We start from the raw sequence: 14,313 nt of genomic DNA on the forward strand, positions 1-14,313 counted from the left end.
ATAGAGTAAGTGCTTTTAGGTAATAATAAACATTTCAAAAGAAAACACTGAAATTAAAATGATGGATATATGTTCAACCTATTCCTAAATAGAATTTTGGATGGTTTCAACTTAATCTTTGTCTATCAATCACTAATTAATCACCACAATTCAGAACTTATTAAGAATAATCGAACTATTAAATGATTCATACAGTAGAGAGATACTTAGGACACAATGAAATGCAACCAGAGAGGGGAGTTAAGTCTTTTTTTTTCTAATGTTATAGTTGTCTATATTCTGCTAAGAGTAGACATTAACATTAACTGTTTTAGATAATCATTTCAGTCACACACCTTCACAAATGTCTAACTTGTTAATATCATAAGAGTTCCTCTTAAACAAAACAAGTTTTTCCTTGAGGTAGGTAGATAGACATGGCTTAATATTGCAGCTATAGTTGTTCTGGCAGTTGAGAAACATCTTTCAGGTTAAAAAGAATGTTGGGTGTTGTTTTGTTATTGTAAGTTAAAACTTTGAAGCATGCAAGGGTTCCTATGAAATACAACTTTATCCCAAATGTGCCTTTCTGTGTTTCAAGATGAATGTACAAGGTGGGGCAAAAGTAGGTTTATAGTTGTGAGTATGTGAGACAGAGTTTATTCTTTTATTAGTATTTATTAATTACTGTATTATTTTCCCATACGAATAACTGTTAACCTGCTGTGCCCCACCCTATTTCAAAGCCGGGATGAAGAGTTATGCCATGGATACTTAAGTCCTTTATTGTTAGGAACAAATTCAAGACTAAGACCACAGTTGTTTTTTAAATCAGAGTTAATGGTGCATAATGATTTAGAGTCAGAGGAGACCAGACTGCCTTTATGGGGAAATCAAGATGAGAAGCCTCGGCAGGAGTCCATTCCTAACAGCAAGCCCTGGCAGCACTCACCTGGGCAGGACGTCGCCATGCCCCAGCTGCCCTTCCTTCCCTTTGCCCCAGGTCCACACCTCTGTTCTCAGGGAAGGCAGGAGCGCATCTGCTTCTCCGCTATATGTCGGGGTCAGAACCACTGTCCGTGTTTTCACCCGTGCAGCCTTTCTTAGCAGCCTGGGGGACACTGAAAACAAATCAGAGATGGGATGAGGGTGTAAATGGGGGATCGGGAAGGGCGAGAGATCATTTTGATAAACTGCTGATTTTCAAAGAAATACACTAACATGGTTTTGTGAAGCATATTCACTAGGCTCTGCAAAAATGGGGATTTAATAGTCAAATGAGTTTGGCAAATGCTGCCTACTGCATTCTATCCTCCTACTGCGGCCCTGTCACGCATACATTAGCATGAAAAGGGGCTGACAAGTCCTGTGATTAAAAGCCCTGCTTAAATCAGTCTAACCCTGGCCCCCTTCCAAACATTTGCCCATAGAACCCTCTTCTGTATAACAAAAATCAATATTCCACATCTGTGATTTAAAGAGATCTCAACTATAAAATGCAAAGGACATTTAATAAGAAGAAAAATTTGGCATAAAATTCTCCTTCAGTTTTAATATGACTTATTCATGGGTTTTCTTTACACACACACTAAAATTAGCCAAGACTGAGGGTTTTACTTGCATAGATGAAAATTCAGGGCAGTGAGCATTAGGAGGCAAGATAACAGAAGTGCTCAATGGTCCAAGAAAGTGTAATGAACAAGTAGAGCAAGTGTAGGGAACAGCGGAAGGGCAGAAAAGGCAAATTTATTCTAGGATTCCTAACTTTAGAGCTTTGCACAAAATGGTATAAAGCAGGGGTTGGTAAATGACAGCCAGTGGTCAAATACAGCCCACCGCTTGTTTCTGTAAAGTTTTATTGGAATACAGCTTTGACCATTCACTTATCTGGCTGCTTTCAAGCAATGACAGCAAAGTTAAGTAGTTGTAACAGAGACTATATGGCCAACAAATCGTAAAAAATTTCTCTTTAGCTCTTACAGAAAAAGTCTGCCAACTACTGGTCAAATCCAATAATTCCCAAACTTTAGAGCACTCACGGTCACCTGGGATCTTGTTAGAATGCATATCTCATGCATCAGGTTTGGAGTGGAGCCTGAGACCCTGGGTTTCTAGCAGATCCCCAGATGCTGCTGAGATTGCTGGGCTGCAGGACATACTTTGAGAAGAAGTCTAGATGACTGAGATGCCTAAAGTGATGGAGAAATGTAGAAGGGCCAGCTGTGTCATTTCTTAACATTCTAAAGATTTATTGCTAGTGGTTTTGGAAAATGAAGTTTTCTCTTTTTGAAGCTTAAAATTATCCTACTTTCAGGTCAAGTACAGTAACTCCGCATGTGTCCAATGGTCACATTGCAACTCCATCTTTCAGTCGTACAGGCCCCAACTTGGAAATAAGGCCATTGCTGCATTCCAGAACAGAATAAGATTCATAAAAAAGCTCACAAGCAGAAGTAAACATCATGAAAAAGTTACCTTCTAAAGTTATTTCTAGAGCAGACAGACATGTAACTTTCTTTTAAAACCACCTATGGAATCAAGACAATATGGGGTGGGAAGATGGCGGCGATATAGGCAGATGCGTACCAGGTCCTGTCCCGGAGCAAATGGAATGAGCAGCTGAAACTAATAACACCCACACCGAATTGGCAAAATTGCTCAGCTGGTGAGACGGTTTGCAGCCGGGAAGAGCAGAACTCCCCTGGAAAGGTAAAAAAACCAGGGATTTGGGCAGGAAAGTTTGCCAGACCTCTGTGCCCAGAGAGTCGGAGGGAGACCGCGTGGCAGACAGCCGCGTCCCTTGGGACAGGCACAGCCCCTGACGGGGGAAGGGGAAAGGAGAACCTCGGGATTCCTGGCGCCGCCGGGGGAATTGAGAGCTGGGTTCTGTGATCACAGAGGACTGAGCCTAAAGGGGGCAGCCTGAAGAGCTGACCAGACCATGCAGTTCCGGTAAGAGAAGAAGCTTACAGAAACCAAGCCTTCCCCGTTTTCGCGGCTGGCGTTTGTTTTCACTGAATCCTGTTCATGGGACATTTCGGATACAGACACTCACCTGTGCTGAAGAGAGGGAGAGTGTGCGGAGGAGTGGAATCTGGGGAGAGACTGAGGAGAGAAGGGGGGATGGAAGAGGTGGCAGCGAATTGAGTGCTGAGACACCCCAGAGCCCAGGACTGGGGCAGCCATTCTCTCCGGAGAGTGAGACTCCTCCCCCCAGCCCCCAGGCAAGGAACACAGCCACACACAGATTCCACCCTGTACGAGATCAAGGATTAAAATAACCTGATCAGTCCCTGGGAGTTAACAGGGTCTGGCCTATAGAGGGATTTTCAATCCCAGCAACAACACAGCGCCGGTAACTAACTATTACCCAGCCAGCTCTGGGCAGTGAACTTCCACTGGACAGAGAGGCCCTATAGCCTCAGAGGCCAACCCCAGAACACTGCCACCCAGAGGCTGACCCACAAACTGACTCTTTGCTAAACACAAAATAAGGCAGTCTGGGAAACAAATGCGGCCTGCTTTAAAATAAGGACTGTGGTTTACAACACAGAGGAACAGTGTATCGCAGGGAAACTCAACACTCTCCTGAATACCTGGCAGGTCTAAGGCGAGCCACACTGAAGAATAGAAGAACCGAAGGACCTTCACTACTGCAACTTTTTTTTTTTTCACCTTTTAACTAAGAAACCAATCTGTTTTTCTTTTTTTTTCTTCTTCTTCTTTTTTTTTCTTCTTTTTCCATCACCTGATTTTACCCTTTTAATTACTACCTTCTTATTTTTAACCAGTATTATTACTGCTACCATTTTACCATTTTTTAAAGTGCCATTTTATTTTCTCTTTATTTTATTTTGGGATTAGTGTTCTCCATTCTATTTTCATCGTTATATTAGTGGTTGTTTCTAGTTTGCATTCATCTCCAGGGAGCTGTTGCTGGAATTTGTTGGGATTAGTGGCTGTTCTATAGGAGTATTCTCCTCATATAAAAAGTCTCTTCCCCTCTTCCACTTCATTCTCTCTTTTCGCTCTTTTTTTTTCTTTTCTTTTCTTTTCTTTTCTCGCTTTAATTTTCCCCCCTCCTTTTTCCCAATTTCATTTTTGCACTCCTTTTTTTGGTCCCTATTTTTCTTTTCTTTTCTTTTTTCTCTTTTATCTTTTTCTCTTCCTTCTTCCTTATCCCCCAATTCTCTTAATTCAGGTGGTCACCTTTATTTGGGGTTATTAATATCGTGAATATATTTGTGTATAGTGCCTGGTACGTGGTGCCTTGTTGTGTTGTATTTTGTGCCTTTAAATCAACACAGCAGATCCAAGCAACAGCAACCTCCTGAGCACCACACCCTCTGCTGAGGAACAGCAGCTGTACGTGAAACCTCGCCCCACCAGCCAGAAGAGCCACTACAGCTGTGAACAGCACCCACCAGAGGAGCTGCTGCCAACTGAAGAGCAGCTGCCCGAAGAGCAACCACAGACCAAGGAGTCACTGCCACCAAGGGAGCAACCACTGAACGACTCAACGTCTAGATATGTCAGTGAGATCAAACATGGGTAGACAAAGAAACCCCCAAAGGAAAGAGAAGGAGGACTCTCCAGAAAAGCAGCTAAGTAATACAGAGGCATGCAACATGACAGAAAAAGAATTCAGAATAAGGGTCCTAGAGTGCATAAACCGGATGGAGGAAAAAATCGACAACCTCTGCAAGAAGCAAGAAGAAACAGATGAAAAAATCGATAACATATGGAAGAAGCTAGAAGAAACAGATGAAAAAATCAACAACTAAAGTAAGACCCAAGAAGAAATGAAGAGTGATATAGCTGCAATGAAAAACTCCATTGAAAGTATCAACAGTAGACTAGGAGAAGCGGAGGACCGAATTAGTGAATTAGAAGACAAGGAAGCAAAACACACCCAAAATGTACTGCAATTGGAGGAAAAAATTAAAAGACAGGAGGAGAGCCTAAGGGAGCTTTGGGACAACATGAAACGAAACAACATACGAATAATAGGGGTACCAGAACAACAGAAGGATGAAAAAGGATTAGAAAACCTATTAGAAGAAATAATATCAGAAAACTTCCCTGAGGTGGGGAAGAAAAAAGTCACACAAGCCCAGAGAGTCCCAAACAAGGTGAACCCGAAAAGACCCACACCAAGACACATCATAATTACCATGGCAAATGTTCAGGACAAAGAGAGAATCTTACAGGCTGCAAGAGAGAGACGGAAAGTTACATACAAGGGATCTCCCATTAGATTGTCAAATGATTTCTCAACAGAAACACATCAGGCCAGAAAAGAATGGACAGAAATTTACAAAGTGATGCAAAGCAAAGGACTGAATCCAAGAATACTCTATCCAGCAAGGCTATCATTCAAACTTGAAGGGGAAATAAGAAGCTTCACAGACAAAAAAAAGGCTAAGGGAGTTTATCACCACCAAGCCAGCAATGCAAGGAATGCTAAAGGGACTGGTATAAAAATAAGAAATAAAAAGCTCAGAAAGAAAACAGCCACACAAAAAAAGAAATGGCTACAAACAAGTACCTTTCGATAACTTTAAACGTAAACGGACTAAATGCTCCAAACAAAAGACATCGAGTGGCTGAATGGATAAAAAAACATGACCCATACATCTGCTCTCTACAAGAAACCCACCTCATTAGAAGGGACTCACACAGACTGAAAGTGAAAGGATGGAAAAATATCTTTCAGGCAAATGGAAAGGAAAAGAAAGCTGGGGTAGCAATACTTATATCGGACAAAATCGACCTCAAAGTGAAGGCCATAACAAGAGATAAGGAAGGCCACTTCATAATACTAAAGGGATCAATACAACAAGAAGATATAACCCTGGTAAACATATATGCACCCAATGCAGGAGCACCCAAATTCATAAAAAAACTCCTGGAAGATATCAAAGGAGAGATCGACAACAATACAATCATAGTAGGGGACTTTAATACACCACTGACAGCACTGGATAAGTCCTCTAGACAAACAATCAGCAAAGATACAGCAATCCTAAATGACTCACTAGATCAGATGGACTTAATAGACATCTTCAGAACACTCCACCCCAATGCCACGGAATATACATTCTACTCAAGTGCTCATAAGACATATTCAAAAATAGACCATATATTGGGTCACAAGCAAAGTATCCCCAAATTCAAGAAGACTGAAATCATAAAAAGTGTCTTCGCAGACCACGATGGCATAATATTAGAAATAAACTACAATAAAAACAACCCAAAATACTCAAACACCTGGAAGCTGAATAGCATGCTATTAAATATTGATTGGGTTACCAATGAAATCAAAGAAGAAATTTAAAACATCCTGGAAACTAAGGACAATGAAAACACAACAATCCAAAACCTATGGGACACAATGAAAGCAGTCCTGAGAGGGAAGTTCATAGCTCTACAGGCCTATCTCAAAAAACAAGAAAAAATGGTAGTAAATCATCTAACTCTACAACTCAAAGAATTAGAAAGAGAGCAACAAGAAAACCCCAGAGTGAGCAGAAGGAAGGAGATAATAAAGATTAAAGCAGAAATAAATGACATAGAGACCACAAACACAATACAGAAAATCAATGAAACCAAGGGCTGGTTCTTTGAAAGGATAAACAAGATTGACAAACCTCTAGCCAGACTCACCAAGAAGCAAAGAGAGGACCCAAATAAACAAAATCAGAAACAATAGAGGTGAAATAACAACAGACCCCACAGAAATACAAATGATTGTTAAAAAATACTATGGACAGCTCTACTCCAACAAACTAGACAACATGGAGGAAATGGACAAATTCCTAGAAAAATACAACATTCCAAAACTCAATCAGGAAGAATCTAAAAATCTCAACAGGCCAATAACTATGGAAGAAATTGAAGCAGTCATCAAAAAGCTTCCATCAAACAAAAGCCCAGGACCAGACGGCTTCACAGGGGAGTTTTACCAAACATTCAAGGAAGAACTAAAATCTATCCTTCTCAGACTACTACAAAAAATTCAAGAGGAAGGAACACTTCCAAGCTCATTCTATGAAGCCAGCATCACCCTAATACCAAAACCAGGTAAAGACAACACAATGAAAGAGAATTACAGGCCAATATCCCTCATGAACATAGATGCCAAAATCCTCAACAAAATCTTAGCAAATCGGATCCAGCAGTACATCAGAAAGATCATACACCATGACCAAGTAGGATTTATCCCAGGGATGCAAGGATGGTACAATATCCGCAAATCAATAAACGTGATACATCACATAAACAAACTGAAAGAAAAAAACCACATGGTCATATCAATTGATGCAGAAAAAGCATTTGACAAAATTCAACACCCATTTTTGATAAAAACTCTCAGTAAGGTGGGAGTAGAAGGATCATACCTCAACATAATAAAAGCCATATATGACAGGCCCACAGCCAACATCATACTCAATGGACAAAAACTAACACCATTTCCCCTAAGAACAGGAACAAGACAGGGATGCCCCCTCTCACCACTCCTGTTCAACATAGTACTGGAAGTGTTAGCCATTGCAATTTGGCAAGAAGAAGAAATAAAAGGCATCCAAATTGGAAAAGAGGAAGTAAAACTGTCCTTATTTGCAGACGACATGATATTATACATACAAAACCCTAGAGACTCCATCAAAAAGCTACTAGACTTAATACATGAATTTGGCAATGTAGCAGGATACAAAATTAACCCCAAGAAATCTGAGGCATTTCTATACATCAATAGTGAACTTTCAGAAAGAGAGATTATAAAAACAATCCCGTTTACCATCGCACCAAAAAAATTAAGCTACCTAGGAATAAACTTAACTAAAGAGGTAAAAGACCTCTACTCAGAAAACTACAGGACGTTGAAAAAAGATATAGAGGAAGACATAAACAGATGGAAGAACATACCGTGTTCATGGACTGGTAGAATCAACATCATTAAAATGTCCATACTACCCAAAGCAATCTATAAATTCAACGCACTTCCCATTAAAATACCAACGGCATACTTCAGAGATCTAGAACGAACTCTCCAAAAATTCATCTGGAATAAAAAAAGACCCCGAATAGCTGCAGCAATCCTGAAAAAGAACAAAGTAGGTGGGATCTCAATACCAGATATCAAGTTGTATTACAAAGCCACTGTTCTCAAAACTGCCTGGTACTGGCACAAGAATAGGCATATAGATCAATGGAATAGAATAGAGAGCCCAGAAATAGGCCCGAACCAATATGCTCAATTAATATTTGACAAAGGAGGCAAGAACATACAATGGAGCCAAGATAGTCTCTTCAATAAATGGTGTTGGGAAAATTGGACAGATATATGCAAGAAAATGAAACTAGACCACCAACTTACACCATACACAAAAATAAACTCAAAATGGATAAAGGACTTAAATGTACGACAGGAAACCATAAAAATTCTAGAAGAATCCAAAGGCAACAAAATCTCAGACATATGCCGAAGCAATTTCTTCACTGATACAGCTCCTAGGGCACTTGAAACTAAAGAGAAAATGAACAAATGGGACTACATCAAAATAAAAAGCTTCTGCACAGCAAAAGAAACCATCAACAAAACAACGAGAAAACCCACTGTGTGGGAAAACATATTTGCCAATGTCATATCTGATAAGGGCCTAATCTCCAAAATGTATAGGGAACTCATACAACTAAACAAAAGGAAGATAAACAATCCAATCAAAAAATGGGCAAAGGACCTAAATAGACACCTTTCAAAAGAGGACATCCAGAAAGCCAAGAGACACATGAAAACATGCTCAAAGTCACTAATCATCCGAGAGATGCAAATCAAAACAACAATGAGGTACCATCTCACACCTGTCGGACTGGCTATCGTCAACAAATCAACAAACGACAGGTGCTGGAGAGGATGTGGAGAAAAAGGAACACTTGTGCACTGCTGGTGGGAATGCAGACTGGTGCAGCCACTATGGAAGACAGTATGGAGTTTCCTTAAAAAACTGAAAATGGAACTCCCATTTGACCCTGTGATCCCACTTCTAGGAATATATCCCAAGAAACCAGAAACACCAATCAGAAAGGATATATGCACCCCTATGTTCATAGCAGCACAATTCACCATAGCTAAGATCTGGAAACAGCCTAAGTGCCCATCAGTGGATGAATGGATTAGAAAACTGTGGTACATCTACACGATGGAATACTATGCTGCTCTAAAAAGGAAGGAACTCTTACCATTTGCAACGTCATGGATGGAACTGGAGAGCATTATGCTAAGCGAAATAAGCCAGTCAATGAAGGAAAAATACCACATGATCTCACTCATTCATGGATAATAGAGACCATTATAAACTTTTGAACAATAATAGATACAGAGGCAGAGCTGCCTCAAACAGATTGTCAAACTGCAGCGGGAAGGCCAGGGAGGGTTGGGAGGCAGGAGGTAGGGGGATAAGAGATCAACTAAAGGACTTGTATGCATGCATATAAGCATAATCAATGGACATAAGACACTGGGGGATAGGGGAGGCTAGGGGACTGTCTAGGGCGGGGGGATAAAATGGACACATATGTAATACCCTTTGTAATACTTTAAGCAATAAAAAAAAAAAGACAATATAAACAGAAAAAAAAACCCAAACAAACAAAAAAACAAAAACAAACCACCTATGGTGACCAAAATTAAATAAATTTTGACATTTAAATATGTCAGCCTTAACAATTAGAAAAGCCAATTGATTATAATATAGCCTGTGATGTCAGGAGAATCTTGGATTCAGCAAAAGTCAATTCACGAAACCTGGCAATGTCCTTACCTTGTGACAACAATCCAGGGAGGGAGAGCCTGCGGCTGCCTCCCTCTGATTCTTCTTCTCTGATATCCACGAGACTTGAACTCTTCTTTCCTTGCATGGATTCCTGTTTAACCTGCTCTTCTCTGCTGTCCTTCAGACCTTCTGGGCCTATGGAACTGCTGCTTGCCTGAGCTCCAGGCTCACATGGGGCTGTACTATAAAAGTTCATAACTTTCTTAAGAGACAAGGCCCCGGCTTCATAGGTAGCAGCCACTCTCACACCAACAGCAGATGCACACGAGACCACGAGGCTGTTTAGGGCTGAGGTGCTTGTGGTTGGTGGGCTGTGAAGATTAGGAACTGCGTCTTCTACAAGAGGCTAAAATACATACACATACAGAAGTATATAAAAATATAAGTTCTTATACAATAGCAATCAGTAAAAAGAGTTTAACATCTATCACTATTTGCAAATATAAGAGTGTAAAGCAAAGGTCTCTTTATCTCCAAATTAAAGACATGCCCTCTTGGACATGGATTTAACAACATTATATGGAAATCAGTTCACAAAATATACAGCTCCTCATCAAAAGTACTTCGTTTTGAGTGTTGAATTTTTCTACGGTACTTAAAAATAAGCCCCAACTGCATTCATTAAATTAAACACAGCAAAAGGGGAAAGGAGAAAAAAAGTATGAACATCATCTTTAATATGAAGTATACCGTGACAGCCCTGGATAGAAGGTTGAAAAGACGAAAGCTTTATTTAGCAATCAGTTTTAGGAAACTTTACACAGAATGCTACTAAGAAATATCAGGAAAAAATAAATTGTTTTTAACAAAGCTTTTCTTAAAATGTTTTATAAATGGAAATTTAGATACAACATATACAGACAGGAAATGTTACAATTCTGGCCCATCAGCCCCTAACTTATACTCTAAGTTCAAGTCCTTCTACTGTCTCATTCATGAGTTATTTTCCATGGCCCAGAGGCTAGGTAAACTGAAGAACTACCTTTGCTCTCGCTACCATAGAGAATAAATGTAGGAGGTTAATAATTAAACATTTGGAACTAAAGTTCTTCATGTTATTCATTGCTGTATTAGAAAGTCAAACTCAAGTTCTCTAATACCTTAGTGAAAAATCAGCTGAAATTCATTGTGAGCTGTCAAGCACCATTATTTACTAAACAGCAAAGTCATTAAATGCACCTACTAACCACACACAGAAAGCTTTTGACTTATCAAAATAGGTCACAATAAATTTGCTTCCTATGCTACCTTAAGGTCAAAGAGTACCATATACATTCCTTAATTTATCCTGAACTAAAAACCAAACCAAAATTTTTAACATTGGCTTTTGAGTTTCTTAAAGGAAGTAACTTCTGTTAACTAGCACAGTGCCGGACAAGTAGTCAGTATTCAACGCATTTGTCGAATTAAATGCTAGTCAGAGGCATTGAAACCAAGGGTCTTTATTACTTTGATTAAATTTAGTTTTAAATCCTAGCTCTAGAAATCATAGTTTTCTCTCTCTAGAGACCTTGCCTTTCCCTGGATAATCAGCAGCCCCTGGGGCAGCAGGCCCTAACCCACTCTGGCAGGCTAAAGATAACATCTTGACCTAAGTTATGCTTTGGCTTCTGAGCCCTAATGTGGAATGTCCCCCTGGCTGCTTTCCCACGGGACCAGAGAGAAGAGACCTCAGACCTGGACTCAAGATCTGAAGAAATGATTTACTGCCCTTACCACACTTCAATCAGTTCCCAGCACGATCTCGAACCCCCTAACCCAGTGTCCTGTCATTTTGCCCTATATAATCTGGGGAATTTTGCCCTACATGTCACTGGGGAATTTGGGCTTTTGAGTATTAGCTTCCTGTTCTCCTAGATGGCAGCATTCATCATAAAACAGCCAATATTCTACACTGCAACTCTCCATGTTTAGTGTTTGGCTCTGCTAGAGCCGGGTGGTCTAACTCAGTTCTATAATAGAATCTTTGTGAATATAACAGAATCTTTGTTGAATTATTCAGGAGCCCACCAAAATGCAGTACCTTAGCCAAGGGGCATGGAGAGAGACGTACCACGAAAAAAAACAAAAAAAAGGAGGGAATTTTGCTACTTAAAAAACAAGCCCAGCATGACATTTTTCAACATCATAAAAGGCCAGAATTTGAACATAAAGAGTAATTTTGAGTTAATCCAGGTATTTCCTTATCTAGGCTTACATTATGAAAATAATTTATAGTCAAATTCAGAAACTAAAAAGTGCTACCAAGCCAAACATTTTCAAGTTTCTAAAGAAAAACTCAAGATGGTTGAATTCCAGTAGCAGCTTTCAATTATAAAATTTAGCAGGTACCTGAGATGGCACTGGCTTTTCACCGTTCTCCGAGTTCTCTCTCTTTGAGGGATCTGACAGTTTCTGCATGTGTTCATTCCCTGCCGGAGCATCAGGGTCCGATGGTATATTTCTAGCAGAAGATGTTTCCGTTGTTCCTATGATGTCCAGTTGTGGGGGAACAGCATCGCCACTGGTGGTCTGAACATTTCCAACATTCAGTTTGTTAGCTACAGCCGGATCATGCTGTACATGTGTGTTCTCAAACACTTCTCCCTGGCTGTCCCGGGTTTCCGTGGAGGGGCTGATGGCAGTGCTAGCCTGTTTTTCTGCCTGGGATTCCGCCAACGTCACACCTAGTGGGCAACAATGACTATCTGATATAATCACGTGGTCTTCTTTGTCAGTCATAGTCATCAATAGCTGGCTGCACTGGTTGCATCGTTCTGGGACTGGCTTCTGAGAAGGGGGGCACTGCACGAGTGCTAAGCTGTGGGACGCACCACAGGCAACCTGGAGCACGACACGCCCAGCAAGATGCTCCACCTTTTGTGGCTTTGTCACTGGGAAGGTAGTGGTCATGAGACCCAACTGACAACCGGTACCCCATGCCCAAATCTCTCTGCTTATCGACAATGCCAGTGTGTGCTCCTCGCCACATGCCAACTGCAAAATCCTGACTGCTAAAGAAGGACTGGTCTCGGAGTCAGCAATGCTGACGGCACTGGGCTCCGGAACCCACTGCTGGTTGGCGACGGCGCACTGGCCAGCGGAGTTCTCTCCCCACATGTACACGACACCGCTTTCTGTCACCGCTCCACTGTGGAAACTCCCCGCTGCCACAGTAACGACACATTGCCCAACCAGGGCATGTTCTAGAATGGGGCTGCTCGGACAGGTCTCTGCTGGTGCACTTCTCCAGGGAAGGGTGCCGAAGCTGTACACCGCCCCATCTGAAAGTTAAAAAGGGGAGAGGGTAGTGAATTAACTAGACCTCTATCAGCAAAGTTTTAATCCCCTCTTCATTTAACAAAATAGGATTTTTTTTCCTAAAGTACAGTGTCGAGATTTGGTTCAAGCGTATAATATTCCAAACGTATTCATCTTTAAATGAATGACAACTTCTAACATTCTGAAATACAGTGAGAATTTCAACAAATTGCAGGGTATTTCTTCAAATGAAGGGTATTGCTCTTTCCTTCAGCCTCATCCTACAAACTCTAGCATTGATCCACTACCAACGGCTACCATCGCAGGCCATTACAAAAGCAGAGTCCCACTGTTCAAAGACTGAATGATCATGACAAGATAAAGTAAGCAGAACATAAAGTTTGTTAGGCAGAAGACACATTTGTTAATATCTACAACATTCACTAATACTGAATAAGTCAGAACAGCAGAAAATTTAGGCAATGGTATAAAAACATTAGATTCATTTTGGCCAAAATTAAGAAATTAATTTTATACCTCCAGGTTGTACAGAAAGCACCAGTGTTAACAAGATGTGGCTGTCTTTAGGTTGTGTGCTGTACGATGTGTAATTTTTAAATGTTATCCTATATAATAAAAGCATAATATGCAAATCGACCGAACGGTGGAACAACCCGTTGGCAGGGGGTGGGGCCGGTGAGCAGGCGGCGCCAGGCCAGCCAAGGCGCGAGCCAGTGGGCAGAGGGAAGGGACAGCGATCAGAGGGCAGCAGTGACCAGCGGCAGCGGAGGGACGACTGGGGGCAGGAGGGCCAGGGCCAGCCACTAGCCAGCCGGCTCCATCCCCTGATCAGCCTGCCAAGTCGCCTCCGGTCAGTCAGAAATCCCCTGAGGGCTCCCGGACCGTGAGAGGGCACAGGCTGGGCTGAGGGACTGCCCCCCCCCCTTCCAGTGCACAAATTTTCATGCGCCGGGCCTCTAGTATATAAATAATATACAGTGTGTGATGCTTAACAACAGGAATACATTCTGATAAATGTGTTGGTTAGTGATTTAGTCACTGTGTGGACATCATAGAGTAATGATGGCGAACCTTTTGAGCTTGGCGTGTCAGCATTTTGAAAAACCCTAACTTACTCTGGTGCTGTGTCACATATAGAAATTTTTTTGATATTTGCAACCATAGTAAAACAAAGATTTATATTTTTGATATTTATTTTATATATTGAAATGCCATTTAACAAAGAAAAATCAACCAA

General features: G+C 41.0%; 1 protein-coding gene across 19 annotated transcripts in view; it reads right to left on the reverse strand.

Annotated features, from left to right (window-relative positions):
* ALS2 (alsin Rho guanine nucleotide exchange factor ALS2) overlaps window positions 1–14,313 on the reverse strand; it is a 64,009-nt gene that overhangs the window by 32,387 nt on the left and 17,309 nt on the right. For 14 of the 19 annotated variants that reach the window (XR_004969165.1, XR_004969168.1, XR_004969167.1 and 11 more), the window contains 3 exons: window positions 12,147–13,078; window positions 9,804–10,161; window positions 932–1,100 (listed from right to left, as the gene is read on the reverse strand). Coding sequence is in view for 16 of the 19 variants with exons in the window: in XM_036318794.1 (XP_036174687.1) it covers window positions 932–1,100; window positions 9,804–10,161; window positions 12,147–13,078 (1,459 nt within the window). In the remaining 3 variants the exon portion in view is untranslated. The remainder of the gene's footprint in view (window positions 1–931; window positions 1,101–9,803; window positions 10,162–12,146; window positions 13,079–14,313) is intronic. The other 5 variants (XM_036318802.1, XM_036318795.1, XM_036318800.1 and 2 more) reach the window with 2 other exon arrangements.

The sequence above is a fragment of the Myotis myotis genome, unplaced genomic scaffold, assembly GCF_014108235.1.
Source record: "Myotis myotis isolate mMyoMyo1 unplaced genomic scaffold, mMyoMyo1.p scaffold_m19_p_8, whole genome shotgun sequence".
Classification (NCBI taxonomy): domain Eukaryota; kingdom Metazoa; phylum Chordata; class Mammalia; order Chiroptera; family Vespertilionidae; genus Myotis; species Myotis myotis.